Source organism: Coloeus monedula (assembly GCF_965178545.1).
Source record: "Coloeus monedula genome assembly, chromosome: 5".
Taxonomy (NCBI): domain Eukaryota; kingdom Metazoa; phylum Chordata; class Aves; order Passeriformes; family Corvidae; genus Coloeus; species Coloeus monedula.
In genome coordinates, this window is record NC_138785.1 from 74,313,952 (window position 1) to 74,340,865 (window position 26,914).

The following is a 26,914-nucleotide window of genomic DNA, read 5'->3' on the forward strand; positions in this document are numbered from 1 at the left end:
ATCTCCAGGAGGGCATTCCCAACCCCCCGCTCCCGGCAGGAAACGATCTGGACTGAGGTGACCTAGAAGTGAGAAATATCGAATTTTCTTCAACTTTGTGAAGCCGCCGAGGTTTCAGTTTCACCTCGAGGGAAAGGCAGAGCTGGGAGGAGGCCCAGAGGAAGCAGCTCGGGAGAAATTCAGGATTATCCTAAGGAACTCCCCAGCCCCAGGTCATTCCCAGCACTTCCCTGGGCTGGGGGTGCAGCGGAACAAGCCTTCCATGGATTTGCTGTGGCACAGGAAGGATCAAACCCGACCTGCAGAGCAGCACTGGGGGATTTGGGGGTTCTGTTCCCCACAGAGGGGCTGCAGGAGCCCGGGGAAGAGGCCCCACATCAAAGGCCGGGTGACACCCGGGGCGCCCTCGGAGGAGCCGGGGCTGCGGGGAGGCCCAAAGCCCTCGGGGGATGGCAAATCCAACCCAAAATCCCCTCAGCTTTTGGTGTGGATTCCATGAAAGCGAGGCCAGTTTGGGGTTATCCTGTGAAATTGCCTCTGGTACCCAGGACCATCAATCCTGGCTCGCTCTGCCCCACGGGAACACGAAGGGAGGCAGGACAGCCGAGGCCCGTTCACAGCTGATGTTGTGCTCAGGAGGAAAACACCAAGCGCTGGGTTCGTGGAGGTCAAGTTCCCTCCAAGCACTGCCACTGCCCTCCTCCACAGCAGCCTGCGAGACCAGGAGCACCCCCACCACTCCATCAGAGCAGAATTCCCAGTGCCTGACAGGAATTCCCGCTCCAGACTGGCTGGTAGGACAAGCAAAGGCACCTTTCCGCCTCCAGGGCCAGGCCCAGGGCAGGGACCCGTGTCTGGGGACCGAGGTTGTCATCAGGCAGCCCTGGAGACTTTTAGGAGACCTGGGACTGTGGGAGGTGTCCCTGCCCATGGCAGGGGTGGCACTGGATGAGCTTTAAGGTCCCTTCCAACCCAAACTATCCTGGGATTCAAAGTCCTCAACAGGAAGGACTTTCTTCAGCATTCCAGGATCCATCCTGAAAAAACTCCCACAAACCTGGGAACTTGGGCAACTCCACCTTCCCCACCCATCACAACCCAACTGACCCAACCCAACCAAGCTGGAGTTGAATTTTCCGTAGCAGAATTTTCCATAGTTGAGATTTTCAAAGCAACTCAACCCCTCGAGATCGAGTGACCCCGGCCCCAAACCTGCACCCCAACACCACGGAGTCATTCCCAGCACCACAGAGTCATTCCCAGAGCCATGGAGTCATTCCCAACACCATGGAGTCATTCCCAATGCCACGGAATCATTCCCAATGCCACGGAGTCATTCCCAATGCCATGGGATCATTCCCAGCACCACGGAGTCATTCCCAGAGCCATGGAATCATTCCCAATGCCACGGAGTCATTCCCAATGCCACGGAATCATTCCCAATGCCATGGGATCATTCCCAGCACCACAGAGTCATTCCCAATGCCACAGGATCATTCCCAATGCCATGGGATCATTCCCAATGCCAGAGTCATTCCCAATGCCATGGGATCATTCTCAGAGACACGGAGCCATTCCCAATGCCACGGGATCATTCCCAATGCCATGGGCTCATTCCCAATGCCAGAGTCATTGCCAGTGCCATGGGATCATTCTCAGAGCCACAGAGTCATTCCCAATGCCATGGGCTCATTCCCAATGCCACGGGATGATTCCCAATGCCATGGGATCATTCCCAGCACCACGGGATCATTCCCAACGCCAGAGTCATTCCCAATGCCATGGGATGATTCCCAGCACCACGGAGTCATTCCCAATGCCAGAGTCATTCCCAAGGCCATGGGCTCATTCCCAGAGCAGGCCAGGGGCTCCCCCAGGCTCAGCCTCAGAGCCCCCCTAAGGGCAGTTGTTTCCCCACCTCCAGGATCAACGAGCTCCTTTAAAACCCCGGTATTTGTATTTTTGTAACTTCACCTTGTTTTCTGCACCCGTTTGCAGACGCTCCAGTCTCACCTCCCCTCACCTCCACCCACCAATATTTACTCGTGAGCAGAACCTAATTAGGTTTATCCTGATGAGACACGAGATAAGGCCTGGGGAGAAGGGGCTGATGATTTAAAGGGAGCGAAGTCGGCTGTGGTTGCCTTTGGTGGTTTTGATTAGTTCCTGCTGTGACGGTTTTACAGACCTCTCTAATGGGCTGAGACACCGAATTTTCAAGTATCATTTCCCAATTCCCCCAGGAATGGGATACATATTCCTTAAACAATCTTAGGGAAGAAAAGAGGCGGGGGGGAAAAAAAAAAAAAAAAAAAAATCAGCAAAGCAGACTGGCTACGGGGGGAGGAGAAAAAGAATGTTAATAAAAAATGACAGTAGGGCTGGAGCCCTGCCAAAGAGCCATTCCAGAGTTATAAAATCCCCCTCGGATCAGATAAAAGCAGGGATTATTATTGCAAGGTGTAAACTCAACACACGGCCACGGCTCCTGCTTTGAGTTTGCCCGCGGAGCCGGTGCTGTGGGGACGAGGAGGGGCTCAGCCTCTCCCGTTCCCGGTGCTAACTCGTTATCAGAGCAGACAATTTGTTGGAGGTTTGGCTGACAAAGTTCTCCCTCAGCTCAGGAAACGAGGCCCAACAATGGGAGGGGTTTTTTTTTAACTCCATTCCAGGTCATTAAGTAAAAGCGGTTTGGAAGTGCAGCACTGAACGGGTTTGTTCTCCCCCAGCGCCCTGCACAGACTCGGCCTCAACCCCCCCACTCCTCATCCCCTAAAATGTCTCTTCCACCTCGGCCCATCCAGCAGTAAAATCCACCTCATGAGCTGAAATCCCTAAATATCAATTTTCTTCAAATCCAAGTTTTTGGCATCGAGTGATGAGGAAAATGCAATTCCCCCTTTGCTCTGCTCTCACCCCATGATTTATCCTCATGCCCTGCTCCTGCTCCTTCTCCCAACCCACGGGATGAGCTCAGCCACATTTACATCCTTGCAGTTCATTCAGGAACTGGGTTAATTCAGCTTTTTATACCAAACCCATTAAACCTCAGCTGGTTTTGGGGCTGGGCCGCTCAGCCCAGCACTTGGAGAAGGGAACGATCCTGACTCTCCCTTCCAAGGATCCGTAAGGAGAAGTTTATCACACGAGGATTGATAAAAAGCCTTGGGCAACCACAGCCCTCGGGTCAGCTGCACAAAAAAAGCCACTTTTTAAGAAGCCCTTTATGGACAAAGTGTTGATTTACACTTCTGCGGGATCCAGATCTGTGGGCAGCTTCAAAGGGAGCTCAGTTGTGCGATTACAAAGTTTATTTATCACATTTACACGCGGTGGAGGAGCCGAGAATGAGCTCAGGGGACCAAAAGCAGCAGCAGCAGCAGGAGGAGGAGGAGGAGGAGGACGAGGAGGAGGAGGGATGTTCCACAGGGAATTTCAAACACATGAAAGGCCTTGGCCTGACAACCCTGCAGCTCGGGGCTCTGCTCCATCAGCCCAAGCTCTCAGCCAGATAAATGGTTTACAACCAAGCAACTGCATGGAGATTCTTTGATTTGCTTCTCCCAAGGATTTAAAATTCCTTTTCCAGCTGGGAGCACCTCTGGGTGAAATCCCCCACCCTGGGAGCTGCCCTGACGCCGGGCTGGTTTAACTCCGCCTGTTCGCACAGCGCCGGAGAGGCTCCCCTGGCCCGGTGAGACACAGTGGTGACTCAAAGCTCCCGTGTGGGAACTCCCACACGCTGCTTCCACCTCTCCTCACTGGGAACTGGGACCCAGCCGAAGCCCTGAGTAAGAGAGGGAGCAGCAGAGGAATCCCAACCAAAGCTGGGCACAGGTGAGAGGGTCCCAGGCTCACCCAGCCCGGCCCGGGATGACTCAGGAGCACCCAAGCGTGCAGGGCCCGGTTTCGGGAGCTCTCCCGGGGAATTGGGATTGTTTTCCAAGCCAGGCCTTGTTCCAACACGCTCCCTGACAAGCAAGGCATGACACAGGCAACAGGGATTGGGTTGGTTCTGTTTTTTTCCAGTGAAACTGTTAAAAAGGAGAAATCCTTTGTTTCCTCAGGAAAAAAACCAGAAGGAAAGAAGAGGAGAGGAGAGGAGAGGAGAGGAGAGGAGAGGAGAGGAGAGGAGAGGAGAGGAGAGGAGAGGAGAGGAGAGGAGAGGAGAGGAGAGGAGAGGAGAGGAGAGGAGAGGAGAGGAGAGGAGAGGAGAGGAGAGGAGAGGAGAGGAGAGGAGAGGAGAGGAGAGGAGAGGAGAGGAGAGGAGAGGAGAGGAGAGGAGAGGAGAGGAGAGGAGAGGAGAGGAGAGGAGAGGAGAGGAGAGGAGAGGAGAGGAGAGGAGAGGAGAGGAGAGGACTAAAGGGATAGATTCAGGCTTTGATTTAAGGACACTATCAGAGAATCAGAATTACAAAACTGGGCAGCTCATGGAATCACAGAGAGGTTTGGGTTGGAAAAGCTCATCCCATTCCAGCCCTTCCACGGGCAGGGACACCCTCCACTACCCCAGGTTGGTCCGAGCCTCTCCCTGCCCTCCCTTGGGCTCCCCCAGTGCAGCTCTGGGGCCTGGAGTGAGCATGGAGCACCAGGAAAGCTCCTCCTCAACCCCAAGGCCCTCGGTGAGATTCCAGCCCCCAGGATCTCTCCCAGCACGGGAATATTCCCAGCTCCAGCAGCCCTCGCCTCTCCTCAAACCCTCCTGGGGACTCTCCAGGTGTTGTCCCCACCTCTGTCCTCACCCAGGGAAGGTGGGACCCTCCCCCCTCTGCATATTCAGGGTAAAAGCAGCCATGGATTGGATCTCACTGAAGGGGGAAGGTGTGAGGGACTGGGCGGCTTTCCGAGGTTTGATGCAGGGGGAATTCTGGAAAAACAACCGGGGCGTGCTCAGGATTGCAGCTTCAGCTCGGAACTGGCCCTGCTCTGACACCACACAGGGCCCTCACTCCAGCCACGAGCTTTGAACAGCCGGACTCCAACACTTCCCAAAGGTTTTGCTCCCATTTTCCCTTCCCAGCAGCCCCTGGCAGCTGCTGCTTTCCTAAGGAACAGCCTGCCTGTTATCCCTGTTTTCCAGGAGCTGCAGCAGAAGCTGCTCCCTCAGCCAGCAGAGCAGACAGGGATTATTGCTCAGGGATGCTCCACTGCTTTTCCTCGGCCGCGCTGAGCCTCACAGAGCTACCCAGGGAGTTACTCCTGGCCTGGCCTTGGATGGAATCCTTGGATCCCGCTGCCCGTGGGAGCTCCCAGTGTGCTGTTCCACAGCCCTCCCTGGGCTCCTCAGGCACTTGGAGATAAGGCTCCTTTCAGGATCCTGCTTTTGTTTCCATTTACCAGCCTGGGCTGGGATTTTGAACGATTCCGAGGGACTGGCCACGGCCAGAGCAGCTCCCTGAGATGGTCCCGATTCTCCCAGAGCACACAGGGACTCAGCAAATCCCAGGATGAAGCCCAGTGTGGTTAATCCTGGACAAAACAGGATTCTGGCTTTTCCACAGGACAGCCTGCAAGTGTTTGTAAGGAGATCTGGGAAGAGATGCAGAGATCCTTTGGATCTTAACTCACATCCCAAACCTCCAGCCGGAATATCCTCAACCATTCCCGCAGTGATCTGGGATAACAGGATCCTAACAGGACACGTTCCATGGCTGGAGATCTGGGAACACCTTCAGGAACCGAGGGAGAGAGGTGGGATCGGGAATGTGCATCACACCTGGGAAGAACCTGCTGGACTAATTCCTGAATTCCCTTTTATCCAGTTTGCCATGGCAGAGGAATGTTTTTCCATGGATTGGCCACAGGTGCTCCCCTGAAGTGCCGTGTGCTTCGAAGCCATGGACCAAAGTTAAATCCTCATGGAATGGTTTGGGTGGGAAGGGACCTGAAAGATCACCCAGTGCCACCCCATCCATGGGCAGGGACAGCTCCCACTGTCCCAGGCTGCTCCAAGCCCCAGTGTCCAACCTGGCCTTGGGCATTCCCAGGGATCCAGGGGCAGCCCCAGCTGCTCTGGCAATTCCAGCCCAGCCCCTGCCCACCCTCCCAGCCAGCAATTCCTTCCCAACATCCCAGCCCAAGCTCCCCTTTCCCACTGGGAAGCCATTCCCTGCCTCCTGTCCCTCCAGCCCTTGGCCCCAGTCCCTCTGCAGCTCTCCTGGAGCCCCTTGAGGCCCTGCAAGGGGCTCGCAGCTCTCCCTGCCTCCTTCCCTTCTCCAGGGGAGCATTCCCAGCTCTCCCAGCTGCCTCCAGAGCAGAGGGGCTCCAGCCCTGGAGCAGCTCCGGGGCCTCCTCTGGGCTCTCTCCAGCAGCTCCACGTCCTTCTGCTCTTGGCCCCAGGGCTGGGGCAGCTCTGCAGGTGGGCTCTCACCTGAGGGGGCCCAGGGACAGAATTCCCACCTTTCCTGCTGCCCACGCTGGGATCAGCCCAGGGCTGGGGGGGTCTGGGCTGGGCCATTCCAGCCTCATCCACAACATCCCAAACCCCTCTCCCAGGGCTGCTCTCCATCCTTTCTCCTCCCAGCCTGGATTTGTGCTGGGATTGCCCTGACCCAGGTGCAGCTCCAGCCCTTGCCCCGCTGGAGGTTCTGTGCCAGCTCTTTGGGAGTGACCACCCAGCCCATCCCTCAGTCCCTGAGTGTCCATCTGTCCAGTCTGGACACAGGGATGTTGCATGGGACAGAGCCAGATGCTCTGCACAGACCCCAATGGATCATGTCAGTCCTTTTTCCCCTCTTCCACCAATACTTCAAGAGGAATCTGGGCAAGGATCACAGTTAAAGGCTGGACCCTAAAATCCAAAGAACTCCCAAGCATCCCGTTCGTCCCGGGGAACAGAGGCAGCAGCAGCACCTCCACCTTCAGGAGATTTTTAAAAACATCATTTCAGAAAAAAAAAAAAAAGAAAAAAGGATAAATCCTCTTTGGAACAAAGCCCTTTTCATTCTGTTTGGGAATAACCCCCCTGGTTTTTTTGATGAGAAACCCACAAAGCGGCTGCCAAAGGGGCTGAGCCACAAAGAGCAGCTCAGCTGGGGAAGAACAAAATGGCTTTTTCAGGAATAATCATCTTCCCTGGGATCCCTGAGCTTCAGGGAGCAGCAGAAGAAAGCAGAACATGATTTGGTTAGTGCTGGTTTTAATTAATCACAGAATTAGCCAGGCCCTGCCTCCCCCAGCACGGTGACTTTAAGGAATATTTAATCCCAACACGAAAAGTTCCAGCTTTACAGAGGAGCTTCAATTTCATTTTGCTGCCTCCGCTTCACAAAGATTCCTCTGATAATGTGAAATATTCTGTTGATAAACACATTTTTCTCCCCTTCTAAGCACTGGGGCGTGAGGCTTGGGGGTTTAGAGAAGAGATTACAGCAGAGAAAAATGAAATTATACATTCAGCACTCAGCAGTGCTCTCCAAAACCAACTCTCCCAACTGAAACCGCCTTTTGTGGTCTTTTTTAACATAAAAACGAACTCAGTCAACACATTACATAATTCTCCTCTCCCACAGTATGTTCCCAGGATTTTCCTCTCTGCATCCATCACCAATATTTCACTTGCACCACGATTTTTAGTACTGAGCCTAAAAAGATTTTAAGTCCACAGCGATAAATCAAAACCCGATCTCATCTCGCTGCTGTAAATTCACTTCACGGTCACCCTCGAAGGCACCACGAGTTATTGCAGAATTCGAATTATGCTTTAAGAAAAGTCATCTCCATGCTCGGAGTGCTCCAACCTTCCCAATTCACTGCCAGGAAGATCAAGCACGTCCCAAACCCGTTATTCCCTGGACGTCATCTGCCCTCTAAAGGCTTCTGGGGAAACTACAAAGAGCATTTTCAGCCCTCAAAAAAGCCCTGGAAGAGTTTGATTTTCCTTTTCTTTCCCTCCCCGGCCTCTCCCCCCCATCCAACCCCTCAGGCTCAGCTTAACCAGGCTCTGTCTGAGCTCAGCCTGGTCAGGACCATCCTCGACTCAAGGAAAACTCCACAGGAGAGAGCCTGGATCTCCCTCTATGGAGGCTGAGGGATGAGCACCAGGCATAGATCAGATTTAATCCAGGCCTAATTCCGTGGATGTTACAGTTCAATATTCCCTGGCCAGGACAAGGCCTGGCTGTGGCAGCAGGACCCCCCCAGATTCCCAACAATTCCCGCCTGGAATCCCTGGCAGTGTCCAAGGCCAGCCTGGAGGGACAGCGGGAGGTGTTCCTGCCCGTGGGATGGGATTTAAGGTTCCTTCCCACCCAACCCATTCCAGGAGCATCCCGACCAGCAACAACTCGGGGTTGAGGCAGATCCCAGAATCCCACAACCGTGAAGGTTGGAAAAGTCCTCACAGACCATCAAGAGACCCAAGCCCACCCTGAATTCCCCAGAACCCTTCATCCCAAGGCACCAGGGGTGCTCCCAGCAGGAACAGCCCGTCCCTGTTCTATGGACACCGCAAAGAAATCGCGGCCCAAAAATCACCTCAGAAATATTCAAAGAATAAAATCCAAACGATCCCAACCCCACTGCCAAGGATCTGCAGGATTGAAATTCCCAGCAGATTCAGCAGAGCCACCCCCTCCAGCCCTTCCCTGGCCACCAGTCCGGATCCTTCCCACCCCTCCCAGCCCTCCTTCCCAAGGTTTCCAACTCCCAGACTTCCAAATTACCAATCCTGGTTTTAAGAGCCCAAAATAAACAGCAGCTCGTACCGGGGAAAAAAAATAAAATAAAATAATTTTTTTTTCTTAAAAAAAAAAGGGCAATTAAAAAGTCAGAATTCCTCCAAGTCCTCGTTAGTAGAAGTTTTATATCCCTCCAACATGTGGCATTCCAGGAGAAAACCTGGCAGAGGGAAAAATGCCCTGCTCCACCTTTCCCGACCACAGCAGCGTTTCAGCCTTGGCAAAGGTGGCTCCCATTAGGGGCTTTTTTCTTTTTTTCCATTGGAAATTTACTGGTTAATTTTATGGGAACAAATAAAGGGAGCTGCGTATTATAAATCTATTAAGGATAAAAAACATAACTCTGCAAATAAAAAGCCCGGAAAAATCTCACACCTCCCCTCCAGCCCTTTCCAATTTTCATTTATGGGCCTTTTAAAAGGAAAAAGTGGAGCTGGGAGGTCCTCCCTGAGTCCCCACGATTGCCACACGTGTGGCATCGCTGCTCAGCCCTCGGGAAGGAGCAGGTTTATGGAGCCATCCCCTTTTCCAGGTGACCAACTCCACCTGCTGCTGAAACAGGAAAAAATCCCTTTTTTAAAAGTGAATTTTGCTCTCCCCACAGGATGGGGTTGGTGAGGGAAGCTGAAGGATGAAATTCCAAAGGGTTTCAACCGGTTTGCTTCCATGTGGAGTTAATGGGGCTGCACCTGCTTTTCACAAGGTGTGAACGTGACCCCCCAAGCGCTCAGGGAGGCTCCAGCAGTGCCTTGTCCAAGGGAATGGTGGGGAGATAAATCCAGCTGGGAAAAGGTTTGGGAACAGAACATGAAACCCTCGGAGGTGGGCAAGCAAAAGGCCACGAGGTTCAGCCAGGCCAAGGGCTGGAGCTGCACCTGGGTCAGGGCAATCCCAGCACAAATCCAGGCTGGGAGGAGAAAGGATGGAGAGCAGCCCTGGGAGAGGGGTTTGGGATGCTGTGGATGAGGCTGGAATGGCCCAGCCCAGACCCCCCCAGCCCTGGGCTGATCCCAGCGTGGGCAGCAGGAAAGGTGGGAATTCTGTCCCTGGGCCCCTCAGGTGAGAGCCCACCTGCAGAGCTGCCCCAGCCCCGGGGCCAAGAGCAGAAGGATGTGGAGCTGCTGGAGAGAGCCCAGAGGAGGCCCCGGAGCTGCTCCAGGGCTGGAGCCCCTCTGCTCTGGAGGCAGCTGGGAGAGCTGGGAATGTTGCCCTGGAGAAGGGAAGGAGCCAGGGAGAGCTGCGAGCCCCTTGCAGGGCCTAAAGGGGCTCCAGGAGAGCTGCAGAGGGACTGGGGCCAAGGGCTGGAGGGACAGGAGGCAGGGAATGGCTTCCCAGTGGGAAAGGGGAGCTTGGGCTGGGATGTTGGGAAGGAATTGCTGGCTGGGAGGGTGGCGAGGGGCTGGGCTGGAATTGCCAGAGCAGCTGGGGCTGCCCCTGGATCCCTGGGAATGTCCAAGGCCAGGCTGGACACTGGGGCTTGGAGCAGCCTGGGACAGTGGGAGGTGTCCCTGCCCATGGATGGGGTGGCACTGGGTGATGTTTAAGATCCCTTTTAACCCAACCCATTCCAGGATCCTGGGATACCTTTGGATCACAGGGAACACACTAATGAAGGGAAAGTTCAGCCCAAGCCAACACAACCAACCCCGATGGTTTTCCATCAGTATCAGTGGAATTGTCTCCAGGGAAATCCCAGCTGCCTGTGCTGACCCCCACTCACTGCAGGGACCGGGATGTGTCCGCAGGAGAGGCTCTGGAGCAGCTCCACCCACGGCTCATGGCTGACCTGGGCATTGTGGATGTCCCAGGTTCCTCCTGGGAACTGCTCCTCCCCGCAGGACGCACCCGGCCTGCAGCAGGGACAGAGGAACTCCGTGGGATGGGGCAGGAGGGCAAGGGATGGCACCAGATCCAGGAAATGGGGAAAAAAGGGGAAAAAAGGGAAAACTCAAGTTCCACCTGCCAATAGCTGAGCTCCACCCACAGCTCCCAAAGGCAGGAACAACTTCTAAGCCTTTGGTCAGAGCTGGGATCAAAGGGAATCCAAGAACCTGGGATCAACTGAATTCCTGTGTCCAGCCTCCTAAATTTCATTCCTTATTGGGAGAGGGAAGAGTTCCCTTAACTCCTGGGCATTTTACAGGGATATTTGCTCCCTGATCGCCTCAGAACCGCAGAATTTGGATTATTTTAGGCAATCAGGTGACGCTTGAGGAAGAAAAAGACAGGGAGACAACTTCAGGCAGCCCCAAAAACACCTTCCTGCCTTGTCCCCACCCACGTGCAGCACTGCTGGAATTGCCCAGAGCTCCCAGGAATGGATGAAAGGAAGAATCCCACCTAAAAATGTCTTTTGTTTTCGCCCAGCACAGTGACTGGGAGAGCCCCTGACAGAACAACCCCAGAGATTTCCTTCTGCAAACCATCAGAAAACTCCTCAAGGACCTGGAACCTCCTCATCCTCCACATAAATTCCAAGCTGCCTTTTTCTTCCCTTTCCAAGTGAAGTGGAAAAGAGAGATCCTCCCATGTCCCAAACTCTTAATAATGTTCTTCAAACGCTTTGGAGATGCTTCAAGAGAAAGCACTGAAGAAATATTAACCAGGATTTCATCCGAAAGCCTTGGAGCTCATTTCAGGGCCAGCTCCACATTCCAGCCCCATTCCCTGTTCCCAGATCCCTCCTGGTTTAAGGTGATGGGCGTCTGGCTGCTTCAAAAGGTTGGAAACCTCAAGAGCTTTGCCCTGAAGAGTTTATAAATCCCTTTTTCCCCGTTTTGTGAGTGGAACCCCAGGTTTTCCACAATCCCAGAGGGATACGAAGGAAAATTTGGCCGTGGATGATGCCCCGGTCCCAACCCTGGAGCCTGAGAACTCCTGGAGCTGCCCAGCCTGACACTAATGAAAAATAAGGAGCTCCCAGCACAGCTGCCTTGCGAGGAAACACCAAAAATGTGCTCCTAATTTCTTGCTCAGCTCCCAAGATTTGTGAGGACTTTGTGGAGCTACTGCAACGAGTTAGGAATGATGAAGTGCAAGGCTCCGGCTCCGGCCAAGCGGCGGAGGATGCAGACACTGCCTCGTTAGTGCCCCGCTAATTGAGGTCCTGCTCAGCCCGGAACGCCGAGGGAGCAGCAGGGAAACGTCTGGGGTCTTTCCTTGTGCCAGCCATCCTTTAAAAACCCCTTTATAAACCCCCATCGTGCCCCAGGAAGTGGCCCTGGAATGTTCAGGGGGATTCTCGGCCAGATCTTTCTTCCCGAAGTTGAAGCAGAAATTTTGGGGAGCGATTTGGATACGTGGATTTAAGGGGAAAACTGTGGGATGTGGGAAATGTGGGAAATGTGGGAAAACCAGGCTCTGGTTCTTGTCGCGCTTCCAGGGAAGCAGGAGCAAGGATGGGCAAAGAGAAGGTCCAGTTAAATGTTGGGAGAGTGGGAAAAGAGAAGCTTTTGGAATTCTGTGGAAGACTTCAAGGATTTTATCAAGGCCAGGCTGGACACTGGGGCCTGGAGCAAGCTGGGATAGTGGGAGGTGTCCCTGCCCATGGATGGAGTGGGAATGGGATGGGATGGGATGGGATGGGATGGGATGGGATGGGATGGGATGGGATGGGATGGGATTTAAGGTCCCTTCCATCCCAAACCATTCCAGGATTCTGGAGCCCCTCTGCTCTGGATCAGGCTGGGAGAGCTGGGAATGTTCCCCTGGAGAAGGGAAGGAGCCAGGGAGAGCTGCGAGCCCCTTGCAGGGCCTCAAGGGGCTCCAGGAGAGCTGCAGAGGGACTGGGGCCCAGGCCTGGAGGGACAGGAGGCAGGGAATGGCTTCCCAGTGGGAAAGGGGAGCTTGGGCTGGGATGTTGGGAAGGAATTGCTGGCTGGAAGGGAGAGAAGAAACAAGTCCCTTCTCCTCTAAATGGATCCCATATTTTTCCAAAGACTAAAAGAATTCCCCTCAGCACTCCACAGCCCACGGTTTTCCCTCCCTCTCTCGTATCTTTAGCCCTGACAATAAATTCCTCCAACCATTCCATACCTACCACTCCCATGAATCCCTTCCCCAGTTTTAGGAACCCCCCAGTCTGTTCCCAAGAGTTTCATGTCAGGGGAAGAGGAGCTTCCTCAAAACCTTAACAAAAAAACCTTCACCCAAAAGACACGAAAGAAAACTCTTCTTCCCAGTGGTTCTTCCTGGTGCTTGAGGCAATCACTCCTTGGAAACAGGATTTCACCCAGGGGATTTTGTGGATAGCTGCCCTTTCTAAGGAGAGGTTTGTAGCTCACCCTCACTGCAGGAGGATCCCCAAACGTTATTTTTGTGAGCCAAGAGGAGCAACACCAGAGAGGGACAGGAGCAACATCCTACACAGACCCCACCAAAAAACTCCTGCAACTCCCTGTCCTGGAAAGAACCACAGGACAATTTGTGTGCAGCTGGAAAAGTCAAATGATCAGAAAGAAGAAAACTCCTAAGAAACAGAAGCAGCAGAAGAAAAAGGAGAAGATTCCAAACCAGAAGATTTCAAACAAGAAAAAGATGATTCCAAAGGAGAGGAAGAATATTCCAAAGAAGGTTTCAAGGAAGAAGCAGAAGATTCCAAGGAAGAAGAAGAAGATTCCCAAGAAGATGAAGATGATTCCCAAGAGGAAGAGGGGCCTGTGGAAGGACACTGTCCCCTCACCACTCCCAAGGGACACGGAAGGCTGTTCCTAAACCTTCTTCCAAGCATCCCTTGGGACACCAGGCAGGATTTCTGCCCCTTGGCAGCTCTGCCCTGCCCAGCCTGGAGCCACAAGCTGGAGTAAACCCAGGTTTAAAAACCACCCTGGGATGCGGCACCACAGCGAGCGGAAGGGAAGTCAGCTGCTCTCCTCACTGGGGGAGGAAATTCGAATTCCAGAGTGGGAAACGAGAAACAGAAGGAAAACTGAGGGTCCTTGTGCTCGGGAGGGGCTGCTGTGGGAAGGGATCAATGAATTCTCCTGAGGGCATCAACAACAGCCTGGCTTAAAGAGCAACTCCTGAGCTTAGGCCTGGCCTGAGGGAATGGAGAGACCTGGAGAGGGGGAAAAGTGGGAATGTGGAGCGGTGCAAAAGTGAATCCACACATCGGCCACCAGCAGGGCCTGGAAGGGTGTGGGGCCAGCCAGGAATGGGAGCTGGAGCTCAGGAAGACAAAGAAGCCACCAGGGGAAGCACTGGAAGGAGAGGAAAGATCAGGGCCTCCATCGGGAGGGACGGAAAGGCCACACTGAGGATGTGACAGAATCCCTGGAAACGAGGGAATTTTGGACTGAGAGGTGAATAAAAATTGGGAAAGACCTAAATGCTGAGTAAAAGAAATATCTGAACAAGTGGGTGAATTCCAGAGGAAGGAGAGGTGGGATTCATCCACATCCCACACACAGCAGCTCCAGGAGGAACGGCCAAACACCATCGTTATCCCAGGAATTCAGGACCTCTAATTAAACATGGCCAGAAGGTCCAGGCAGATGTTGGAATAGCACGCTCTGGAGAAGACGGCTTGGAGAGTATTTGGAAAAATTCCTCATTTCATAGAATCCCAGGCTGGGCTGGGCTGGGCAGGACCTACAAAGGTCCTTTAGTCCAACCCCTGCCACGGGCAGGGCCATCTTCCACTGAATCACGCCCTGTCCAACCTGGCCTGGAATATTCCCAGGGATGGGGCATCCCCCACCTCTCTGGGCAGCCACGCCAGGGTTTTACCACCCTCATTTGGAGAAATTTACTCTTTATGTCTCATTTCAATCGAGCCCTCAGCCCCTGTCCCATCACAACAGGCCCTGCCATAAGATCTGCCCCTGTTTACGAGGACACAGCAGTCCCTGCTTCCCCTCTCTGACGGGGAGGTTTCAGAACCGGAGTTTGCCTGCCCGGGGGTGAGCAGGGACGGAGTTTGATGGGACTCTGGGACCCCACGGGGCAGCTGAACGCAAGGCACGACAGACACTGGTAAACAACCCCTGTGGTCTGTATTGAGAACAGATCTGGGAGCAGGAGAAGGGGCCCAGCAGGGGGGATTTGATCTGATCCATGACCAAAACCATTCCCATGCCCCAAGCCAGCCCTTCATGGGCTGACCAATGAAGCAATCCCCCACTATTTACTCCTGCCATAAAGGGAGCCTGGTTTCCCACAATCCTGGAGCCACCGTCTCTGGGATCAATAAACCTCCTCAACAGCCACATAAAACTCCTTTCATCCCTTCTTCCCTCCAGAAAAGGTGGCAACTGCCACTCCAAGTGGCCAATCCTACCGACCAAAGGGGCCCCGTGCCCACGCCTTGGGATCAACTCCCAGCCCCACCACGACGTCCCGGAAAACAAGTGACTGTCGCTCCTCACCCCAAAAGCTGTGGCTCATGGCCTCGGCTTTGTGGGTCCTCTGGAAAGAGTTACCAAAGATAAAACAATCTTTCCATCTTCTGATTTAAAAGGGACTTCTGGGCAATGTCTGTCTTAAAAGTCAATATAAATTTGCATTTCTCCCTGGAGGCTCCTCGTTCCAAAGGGTTCCCATTGGGCTTTAACAATGCCACTGCCCTTTTTCGGGGAACAATGACAAATCCTCGTCCTCTTGATGGATGCTCGTTCCCTACAGAAGTCAACAGTAAAAATGTGAAAGGACTCGGAGCGTCCATGATGTTCCTACCAAATTCCTCAGGCTCCCCAGCCAGGCACGATTAAGGACTCGGCACAAGGAGTGAGGATGTGCTGAAAGAGATCCCAATCTCACCAGAAAAGTCATCCCAGGTTCCTCCCAGTTCAGCAAAGAGGGGCTTTGCTCTTCTGGGGGGCTTTCGGCAGAGATTCCATCCCAGCTTTGGCAAGATCTGCCCACTGCAAAGGGGGACCTCCAGAGGGAAACAATGAAAGGAAAGGGAACCGAGTTCAGGCATTTTGGAGCCTAAGAAGTCACTGAACTGTTGCTCAGGCAAACTTCAGAAAGCCATTCATCTTCTGAGGGAGCCACCAGCAACGGCACTGCCGCGGCTCTGGAGCTGCTGCCATCCTTGTGGGAGGTCCTGTCAGACTCCCAGGATTTACGGAGCCGCGGGAAGATAACGCCGAGCGCTGGGATCACCACGAGGAACGATTGTCTTTTCAACAGAGAGGCAAAATTCCTCCCACCCACTGCCAGCCCTGGGCAGCCCAGCCTGTCTAAAGCCATGGCTACAGGTGGCACCTCGACTCCAAACACCCCCGGGTCCAGGAGAGGGGGAGACTCCAGGAACACCGGAGAAATTCCGACAGACCTGCAGGGAATTCGGAAGGATGAGAGGTTCTGCAGAGGGTCTAGTACCAATCCTAAAAACCTCCTGGCACAGAGGGGGTCTGGGTCTCTGCAGAACCAAAATGGACTCATGAGTCATAGTTAGTACTTGTTGATAATTACAGACACTTCAGGAGTGGATTAAAGCGGATTAAACACAAGTTTCTGCTCTCCTTTGAAACAGGTCATGTCCAGCTGCGGGCTCAGCACAAGACCCCCACTTTGCCATCCCTGTCCCTCGGGACAAATGAAACCTTGTTAGCATCCAGCAGGAACTTCCCACCCTTAACTGTACATCCATGGAAAACAGACCTTTCCAATGGCTTTCACAGCAGTCCCACACCAGAACTCCCCTGGAGCAGCTGAGGAGCCGAACCCTTCTGTGGATTTATCCCAAAAACAGCTGAGATCAGTCATTGGTGTAGGAACGCAGAGTGCTGAGAGGATTTCTCTGCCTGTTTTTAAGGGTTCTTACCCCCCTGAACAGCACTGGTTTTACCTCCAACCTTGGAAAAAATTACCAACGATCAGACAAGAACTAGAAAATGCAGTGGTGTGAATTAGGTGATAGACTACTATGTAAGATTGTCACAGGGTGAAATATTTAGAGGTTTTGGGCTTCTCTTTGTAGTAAATAGGTAAGAGTAAAAAACATCAAAATGGAGGATTGTTGCTGTTCTCTAAACCTTCTTCTACTACTCCATGTTCTGCAGTAAAAGTAGTTTGGAATGATTGGATAGAAAATTCTGCAGTTCCTGCCCGTGTTACTGAAGAATTGGTAGGAAAGTGAAAATAATAAACGTTTTTAGTAACTACTGGTTAAAATATCTTTAAAAGGCTGTGTAAATCTTGATAGAGAGGCCTCACTCCTGCTTTCTGTGCTCTATGCTCTACCTGGGTCACGCTGGTGGCTCTGTTCCTCTGATAAGACTTAACAAACAACTATCTGGAAGCATTGAAACTCCAGGAAAAGTCTGGGTTTGTCTTTGAAACTCCTTGCAAGGACTTTAAGAAAACTCTCTCCCATCGGGAGGGATTTGATTTGTGGCACAGTTCAGCGTCACCTGGAAGCAGAACAAGCTGTGAGCGCGTGGAAACGACTCCAGCGGCTTCCCTTGCTGCCCTCGCCCCGCCTTCGGAAGCGCCGGAGCGACTTCCATGGCAAGGATGTCACTGGGACTCCAGTGCCGGGCACCAGCCCCAGGAACTCCTCGGCTTGGGCACGCTCTGCTCGGCCAGGGCAACCCCCAGGAGTGCTGGAAGGGCTGGGCTGGCTGAGGGCACGATCCGAACCGCCTGGGACTCGTGGGGGACGAAGCTCTGCCCCCACAGCAGCGGCTGCTCCTGGCCAAGGGCTCTGGGAAGCTCCAGGCAGGAAAAATTCCCAACGCCACAGGCTCAGGTTCTGGGATCAAGGAAATCCTCCCAGTCAACATCTACGGGGAATCATGGAATGGTTTGGTGGGAAGGGACCAAAAGATCAGCCAGTGCCACTCCTGCCATGGCAGGGACACCTCCCACCATCCCAGGTGGATCCAAGCCCCAGTGTCCAGCCTGGCCTTGGGCACTGCCAGGGATCCAGGGGCAGCCCCAGCTGCTCTGGCAATTCCAGCCCAGCCCCTGCCCACCCTCCCAGCCAGCAATTCCTTCCCAACATCCCACCTAAACCTGTTTCTTTTCACTTTGAAGCCAAAACCCGGACACTTCACCTCCCATCCCACCTGCCCGGGGTTAGATCGATCAAACTCATTCCCCGGCTCATCCCACGCTGAGCAGACACAGCAATGACCCACGGAAAACATGAAAGCAGAACAAAAATGCATAATTGGATAAACTCCCCATTTTCTCCTCTCAGGGACAGGCTCCCCATCACCACAGGTTTGTCCCAGCACCTGGTTCTTTCCAGAAAGGAGGATTTTCACCAGACACTTGGCTGTACTGCAGGAATATCCTGAAATATTCCTCAACCTCCAGCTCGCAATAAAAAACTTTAACCCTAAATATTTAACCAAGGCACCTTTACTTGCTGTGTATAAACCAAAAAAGACAGCTTTTGACGCAGAACTCAGGGGTCTTGCTCTTAGTTGTGGGTTGGGTTTTTAAGGACAGCAAATAAAGATTGCACCAGGTAGGAATAAAACAACGAAATTCCAAATAAACTCTAAAAACGGCAATACAAAGAGTGATGGGGGTGGAAAAAAGGGATTTCTGCGGCTCCCACTTTGAAGAGTTTCTCACATCCCTCTCTATAGGATCAGAGCACTCAATTTATATAAAACAAATGTACAAACACGCTGGGAGAGGCTTTGGGAAGCGTTGGGAGCAGAAAGGAGGAGTTCCCACGATAAGGCGAACGGGAGAAGCCATCGGACACGGCGACAGAGGGATTCTGACACTCAGTGTGCAGTAGGTTTTAATTATATTGCAATAAGGAGCTATATATGTGCATTTTTCATGATTTATAGATGGCTTCTTTAAATTCTAAGCCAAGCCGGGTTGTTTTGGGGTTGTTTTTTTTTAAGAAAAAAAACCCAGTTTTTTAAAAAATAATTAAAAATAGAAACGGCGCTGCAGCGAACATTTGGAAAATTTTTCGGAGTCGATTGTTTATTGGGACTCCAACTGATTTTAATGAAAAATATGGTTATAATTTGAAAAAAAAGCAGCACTTTTATGTTTTGCATAAGGAAAGGCCCTACAATGCAACCTCCGGGGCACTTCTGGAATCAAAAAAACCTAAATCTCAAATGGTCGCCGGGGCTCGCCGGCCAAAACCCCTCCTGGAAACCCCAAAGATGTGGGTTCCAAAGTATTCCAAGTATCCACAACAAGTGAAACTGGATGTAGGGAAGTATGTTCTCAACATTTCCTTCTGTTTCTGGTGAAACTGGAACCAGATGACCCCGACCAGCACATTGTGTGAAGGGGTCACTAAGCAGCTGCAGCTGCAGCCCCACTGCTGAGCAGCGACATCGGCGCTGATCGGTTCCATCCCGCTCCGGGGAAAGGTCATCCCGGGGGTAACGTGGCATCACCCCGCCCCTCGGAGCATCCCAGCACAGCCCCAAGGCCAGGAGTTCTCTGGAGAACTCGGCCAGGAGTTCTCTGGAGAGCACAGTCCCAGGCAGAGATGGTGGCCCGGTGCTGGGCGCCTCACTGGGGCCGCGATGGATATTGAGGTCCTTCTCGCAGTGGGATAAAGATCCAGGTCTTTCTCCCGTGGGGGGTTCTCCCATACGGCCCTTCCCTGCTTGTTCCACCACAAAGCCATCCCAGTTGGGTTTCCTGGCTCTGTGAGGTCACAGGAAAGGTCCCAGGTGACCCTGGCAGGACCTGGCCCAGCCCGAAGTGATGCTGCCTTCACCTTCCACAGGAACGTGGCCTTTCCTCCCCTTCTCCAGTTCGCCCACAGGAAATCAAACCATGAAGTAAATTTCTTCATGGAAAGGGTGCTCAGGCCTTGGAAGTGCCCAGGGAGGTTTGGAGTGCCCATCCCTGGAGGTGTCCAAGGGAGGCCTGGAGGTGGCACTCAGTGCCAAGGTGGGCATCGGGCACAGCTTGGATTTGATGATCTGGGAGGGCTTTTCCAACCTCGATGATCCCAGGATTCTGTGATTGTCTTAGATGGGATATTAAGGGGAAATCCTTCCCTGTGAGGGTGGGCAGGCCCTGGCACAGATTCCCAGAACAGCTGGGGCTGCCCCTGGATCCCTGGCAGTGCCCAAGGCCAGGCTGGACACTGGGGCTTGGATCCACCTGGGACAGTGGGAGCTGTCCCTGCCATGGATGGGGTGGAATGAGATGAGCTTTCAGGTCCCTTCCCACCAGACCATCCCATAATTATATGATCAAACAAACCACATTGAGTTCAGCAGGAGCTGGGGTTGTCCAGACATCAAAGGGTTGGAGACAACACCCCTTCATCCCAGAACCACCATCCCCTAAATGCCACAAACCCCTAAATCAGCACCCCCTGGGCCAGCACCCACTTGGAAAAACTCCCTTTTCCAACCAGAGGGGACTTTTTCTCCCACTTTTTGGACAACTCAAAGAGCCGTGACTTGACGGCAATTGCTCAGGGCACACAAAATAGGTAAAAATTAGGAATGAACCAGCAGCACCAATAGTCCACACACACACACAACGTACACACAGCTCCAAGAGGACCGGTTCCATCAAGCTGAAAATAATTAAGAGGCAAATCAGTGGGGAGAAAGAACGTAATCAGAAAAATATGAAGCCTAATTGAAAATTGTTTAAGAACATTTTAACGAGATGCTCCAGAAGCCGCAAGCCCACAACTGAGCGGGGCGGCCACGCTGGTTGAAAGGCAAACCTGGCACAGATGGGAGTTAAAGAGGCCATAAAAAAAGAGGGGAAAAGAAAAAGGGGACACGACAAAGGGAATAAAGGGAAAAGCTGGGGCTGCCAAAGGGAAATCTGGTGTTAGGATGTGCAGGGGCTGATACAGGAAGCAAGAGATGCACGGAGAAATCATTGGCTGGTTAAGTCTATCCCTGATTTCTTTTTTTGGGAACATTCAAACAATCCAATGGATTCGTTCTCTAAAAGGGGAATTTTTGGTAGTGTCCAAGGCCAGGTTGGATGGAGCAACCTGGGACAGTGGGAGGTGTCCCTGCCCGTGGCAGGCGGTGGAGTGGGATGGGATTTAAGGTCCCTTCCAACCCAAACCAGTCTGGGATTCCATAACTTTTTTTTTTTTTTCCCTGAAGAAATTGAAAAAAATCTCAACTTTGTGAACAGCTGAGGGAGGTCATGGAATCACAGCCATGGAAATCACATCCCCTCAGCTTGCAATCCAGTGGCAGGTGGGCCAGCGAAGCACATTTTGGGTCAGCAGATTGTACAGGTCAGGTGTACAACCACAGAAACAGTGGTGGGACTCCTCCTGAAAGACTGGACTCGGCTCTGACATCCAGATTCCAGAAGCTGGGGGAAAATCCTCTCTTGTTTCGTAGCCCAGCAGATGCCCAGACTGGAAAACTGGGAGTATTTTCCATTGGGAAGTCGATTTCTAACCACAGCAAAGGTTAGTGAGCTGTAAGTCCTCAGCCAGGGAACGCAGATTTGCAGTTTAGTGCCACAAAATCAACCCCAGGAGGCCAAAGAAAGCCAAAGGTGGACTGGGAATTAGGTCCAGGTTATTCTCCAGGAGAGGGAATTAGTGACCAGTGCAAAGTACCTGAACATCTGGAGAGAGCAGGAGACTGAAGAATATCCTGGCAATTATTTTCCAGTGATTGTATCTGCAATCCTTTAGGGAATGAAGGGAACAAACATTAATAAAAGAAGAAGCAGCAGCAGCAAAGCAGAGAAGACAGAGAGCAGACAGGCAAGGAAAATTCCTCAAGAGTGGAGGCAAAGAAGGCAGAAAGCTGACAAAAACATGGGATTAAGGAATTTGTACAACTGAAGGCAGCAAGAAAAGGGAAATTAAACCCAGAACTGCGACACCTGGCAGGACTGGGCTGGTCATAAGGGACAAGGCCAAGTGCAAGGTCCTGCACCGGGGTCAGGGCAACAAATCCAGGCTGGGAGGAGAAAGGATGGAGAGCAGCCCTGGGAGGAGGATTTGGGATGTTGTGGATGAGGCTGGAATGGCCCAGCCCAGACCTCCCCAGCCCTGGGCCGATACCAGCGTGGGCAGCAGGAAAGGTGGGAATTCTGTCCCTGGGCCCCTCAGGTGAGAGCCCACCTGCAGAGCTGCCCCAGCCCTGGGGCCAAGAGCAGAAGGACGTGGAGCTGCTGGAGAGAGCCCAGAGGAGGCCCCGGAGCTGCTCCAGGGCTGGAGCCCCTCTGCTCTGGAGGCAGCTGGGAGAGCTGGGAATGCTCCCCTGGAGAAGGGAAGGAGCCAGGGAGAGCTGCGAGCCCCTTGCAGGGCCTCAAGGGGCTCCAGGAGAGCTGCAGAGGGACTGGGGCCCAGGCCTGGAGGGACAGGAGGCAGGGAATGGCTTCCCAGTGGGAAAGGGGAGCTTGGGCTGGGATGTTGGGAAGGAATTGCTGGCTGGGAGGGTGGGCAGGGGCTGGGCTGGAATTGCCAGAGCAGCTGGGGCTGCCCCTGGATCCCTGGGAATGTCCAAGGCCAGGCTGGACACTGGGGCTTGGAGCAGCCTGGGACAGTGGGAGGTGTCCCTGCCCATGGATGGGGTGGGAATGGGATGGGCTCTGAGGTCCCTCCCAACCCAAACCATTCCATGATTCCATGAAATGCCAGAGTTTCAAGGCCTAGAGATGACAAAATCATCATTGTTACACCTTGAGTTGTTTCTGTACCTGGAGTAAGCCCAGAGCACAGAACTGACCCAGCTGGGCCCTGGCTGGGCTGGGTCTGAACTCTCCGATTTTGTGAACATCAAAATCTCCTCATTTAAAGTGAACTTTTCCTGTAAAAATCCTCTGCTTTTCAAGCTGCCCAAACGCCTCGGCCTGGAGTGAGAACAGACGGAGAACCCTTAACCCTGGAAATGGTTTGGTCAGGAAAAAATGTAAATACAGAGAGGAACAAAGAGGGAAAATTCCGAGCCGGGCACCAAGGCCACGTCTCGTCCTTCATGGCACCGGCTGATACCAGCTGTGGGATCATTCCCAAAATAAATCCATGCCCGAGACAACCAAAAAACACTTTCTGACTCAGCCAAGCCCTGGTGTCCAAGGCCACCCTCTCCCCCAAGGTCAGGCTCCTCCGTGAGTCAGAGCCTGATTCCTTTTCCCGTAACGCAGCAAGCTCAGCACTCCAAGAATTTCCAAGTTTCATCAAAATCCATAAACACGTTTTATTCCATCCAGGAGAACATTGAACTTGGCGGCACCGAACGCCGCAGCGGTGGCCGCGAGTCAAGAAAAATCCTCTTTGGAAGAGTCAAAACATCTCCCAGGAGTGAAATGAAGGAGGTCTGGAAAATGGGCATCTCCCCTAAACACAGCCACCCTTTGTCATAAACAAAACATCCATAAAAAGCCGGTAATTATTCCCTATTTACATTAATGGCCTGTTAAAAACGCCTCGTTCCAGCGGGAGCGTGGAGCTCCTGGACAGCTTGGCACAGGGAGGCACCCCTGGATTAACAGCTCACCCAGGGCCACCCAGGGAGCGTTATCAGAGCCCAAATCACAGCTCCGAGTCCTTGGCTGCCCCAGCTGGAGCTCAGCTTCCCTTCCCTTTCAACTCCTCTTGGCTTTGGAAATCTGGTCTTCACCACAAGAAGAAAAACAAGGAATTTGAAGCTCCTGTTCCTACAGGGATGAGGTTTTTGGATCACGGCGCCCAGGTAGCCCTGAACCCCAAACAAGGCAGATGAGGAGTTGGCCACTGATTAATGCCCACCTCGAGGTCGGGGCTTGTGGTTGGAACGTTGAGCTTTCAGAAGAAATGACTCACTGGGATTGTGAAGGTTTTCCAGGGATGATGCAATGGCCACCGCAAACCCTGATGGATCCTCCCTGGAGGTCTCTACTCCACTCCCAAGCCTCGACCCAGCTTTGACCTTCATCTCCTCAACTCCTGGCTGCTCATCTGAAACAGTGGCTACGATCAGTGCTCTCTACCAACCAAATCAAAAGCCCCTTCTTTGATAAATGAATTAAACCCCTCAAGCCTCACAAATCCAGATTCCAACTGCCCCATCTTTGTGCAACAAAGCCAACTCCAGCCAGATGAGGACAACCCCTGCATAAACCCCAGTGCTCAAAGGGGAATGTTCTGTGGCCTGGAGTGAAGCTCTGCAGGTGGAATCAAACCAAGAGCTGCCATGAGGACGTTCCAGAGGGATTGCTCAGGACATGGCTCACCAGGAATCTTTTGCCTGAACTCTTCCATCCCACAACCTGAAAGGTGCAGCAGCTCGGGAGGAAAGGTCAAAAGATGAAGTAAAAATCTTATTTAGCAGATGCCACTCCCAACAAGGACCAGAGAGGAAAGCAGCTCCTTCTGTTCCCATATGGATCGTGGCCATAAGAAAATCCATTCCTTTAGGACACCCTAAATCCATTGGAACTGATTTCACATCAAAGATTTATTAACTCCATCCTATCCAGACACTCTCTGTACCCTGAGGTGTCTCCAAAGGATCCTGGCACAGCTGTGGCTGCCCCTGGATCCCTGGGAGTGACCAAGGCCAGGCTGGACACTGGGGCTTGGATCCACCTGGGACAGTGGGAGCTGTCCCTGCCCATGGATGAGGTGGGATGGGATGATCCTTAATGTCCCTTCCTACCCAAACCCCTCTGTGATTCCCTGGACTGTGCAAGGCACAGGAAGTCTGCAGCTGACACTCTGCCACACATGGATATTCCACATTCCTGGAGCTGCCAAACCCATCCAACAGCATTTTTGGGATCAGGTACTTTGCAGCTGCCTCAGGGGAGCACCAACCCCTCAGTGCCCCACATTCATGATTGATCCTGGTTTCCTACAGGAAAACCCCAACAACCAGGAGGTCCCAAGGGCCCCTGACCCACGTCCATCCCAGGCAGCTCCAGCGCTCTGGCACAGGGAGCGCCCGGATCTCCGCACGGGGAACGCTGACCCCGCACGTCCTCACCATCAGGAACGGTCAGGAACGAGCTCTCCTTCCCAGACTGCAGCACCAGCAGCCAAAAAGGGGGAGCAGCCCTGCTGAAGGCCACGGAATCATTCCCTGGTAATTATCCTCACTCCCTGCTCCCGGGGCTGCTCCGGCAGCAGCGGCTTCAGCCTCGCAGCTGATCAATAAAACCTTCAGGGACAGCACCGAAATCCTCCAGAAAGCACAGGGCTGTGAGGAGCGACTTCACCTCTGCAAGGGCTCCCTGCACCTTCCCAATAATCCCACTCAAGTCCAAAGCTTTCCCTGGAGATGAGCACGGGTTGGGATGAGGGATGAGAACACAGCAGGTCCCTCGCTGTGACCCCAGCAAAGGGTCCCACTCAGGGGACACCTGAGCCACCAGGGGTCCCCAGGAATTGGGAGCCAATTCCCTAAAGATGAATGGATTTCCATTTTACCATGATTTCTAGGATCTCAGGGTGGCAAACCAAGATGGAATTTCTCTGATGAGATCATCACCAACTTTGATATCAGACACAGAACAAATCCCTGAACCTGATGTGAGCAACCTTCACTTTCTACAGCTTCGAGGTTTTGTGTTTCCAACCCCCGTTTGTGTCCCAGCCTCATCTCATCCCAAATCCTGCCAGTTCCCAGCAAATATCCAGGTGGTAAGAGAGGAAAACACAAATAAAACTGACCAGCATCAACAGCTCCAAGTGATCAGAGCCTTCAGTGCCACGATGCCAGTTGTGCACCAGTTGCAAAAGCCAGGGCAGCCTCTTAGGAAATGGATTTGGCCAAAGGAAAACAGGAATTTGGGCGAAAGTCAAAGGCAGAGCTAAAAAACCCCAAAACAAGGAAAAACCAAGCAATGTCCCTTAAAAGTTTCTCCTCTAATGAGAGGAAACTGCAGATCTACAACCACAGAATTTCAAGGTATTTGTTTCTGCCTTCAAATATTTGGAATATCACAGCTTGACCACTCCACTTTTTTTTTGGTGGGATTTGGTTTGGTTTAAAACAGCAATTCCTAATTTGATCTCTCTGGTCCCCCCTGGCACCATTTGCTGTTACCAGGAGCTTCCCACTGGGCCAGTTCCAGCTTTGCCAACACCAAACTCACAGCCAGGGATGCAAGGAGCCAGCTCCAAACTGCTCCAGGGAGTGTGACACCCAGCACAGGCAGGATCATGGGATCATTCTGGTTGGAAAGGATCCTTCAGATCATCAACCCAAACCAGTGCCCAGAGAAGCTGCGGCTGCTCCATCCCTGGAAGTGTCCAAGGACAGGCTGCAGCAGCCTGGGACGGTGGGAGGTGTCCCTGCCCATGGCAGGGGTGGGATTTAAGTTCCCTCCAAACCATTCCATGATTTTACAACCTGCAGGAATAGCACTACAACCTATGAAGCTGAACATCCTGGAAGTCTGACATGGAGGAAGGAGCATTTTGGAATTCCATGAATTCCCCAAATCCAGTGGCCCAGGGAACAGAACCTGTCCCTCCGCCCCACAGCTCCAGTCCCCTCCCACGAAAAGAAGTTTGGATCTCAGCTGTTTGGACCTTCCTGGCCACACCATGAACCAGATCCAAGTCTGTCACCCCTCCTCCATCCACCAGATGGAGCATCCAGCTCCTGCTGACCACCACAGGTGGTTCATTCCTGCCCTCACATCCACACCCTCCACACTCCTCCGGCTGCTGATGGAGCCGAACCTCCTCCAGCTTCCCCATCAACAACAGCCCAGGGGGATTCGCTCCACCAGCAGGCCCTGCCTTCTGGAGGCGACGCCACAGAGCCAAACTCCTCATCAGGTCCATGGGCAACTCCTCATTCCATGTGGGCAACTCCTCATTCCATGTGGGCAACTCCTCATCAGGTCCATGGGCAACTCCTCATGAGATCCATGGGCAACTCCTCATCAGGTCCATGGGCAACTCCTCCTGTGGTCTATGAACAACTCCTCATCAGATCCATGGGCAACTCCTCCTGTGGTCTGTGAACTACTTCTCATGAAGTCAGTGGGCAACTCCTCATTCCATGTGAGCAACTCCTCATGAGATCCATGGGCAACTCCTCACTAATCTATGAGCAACTCCTCATTGGGTCCATGGGTAACTTTCCATGAAGTCCATGAGCAATTCCTCATTAGGTCCATGTGAAAAACCCCTCATCAAGAGCAGAAAAATCCCCAGACTTACTCCATGAACTGCAGAGCACACACAGGACAAGGGGTGTTAGGACAGGGCCTCATGGACCACTTGCAGTCAGTCACTTCTGGTTTTGGTGGCACAAAGCCTCAGACCCAGGGACTGAACCAGTGCAGGTCACCGTGGTCAACAACCTCACCCCTGGGCTTGGGCACAGCAGGTGACCAGGAGGTCACCTCAAAGG

The 26,914-nt window shown here is 52.9% G+C and overlaps 1 protein-coding gene across 6 annotated transcripts in view; it reads right to left on the reverse strand.

Annotated features, from left to right (window-relative positions):
• EXOC6B (exocyst complex component 6B) overlaps positions 1-26,914 on the reverse strand; it is a 264,591-nt gene that overhangs the window by 154,484 nt on the left and 83,193 nt on the right. For 5 of the 6 annotated variants that reach the window (XM_082282316.1, XM_082282318.1, XM_082282315.1 and 2 more), the window contains exon 7: positions 21,175-21,246. The exons of the other annotated variant lie outside the window; for it this stretch is intronic. In XM_082282316.1, the coding sequence (XP_082138442.1) occupies positions 21,175-21,246 (72 nt within the window). The remainder of the gene's footprint in view (positions 1-21,174; positions 21,247-26,914) is intronic. 6 annotated transcript variants of the gene reach the window in all.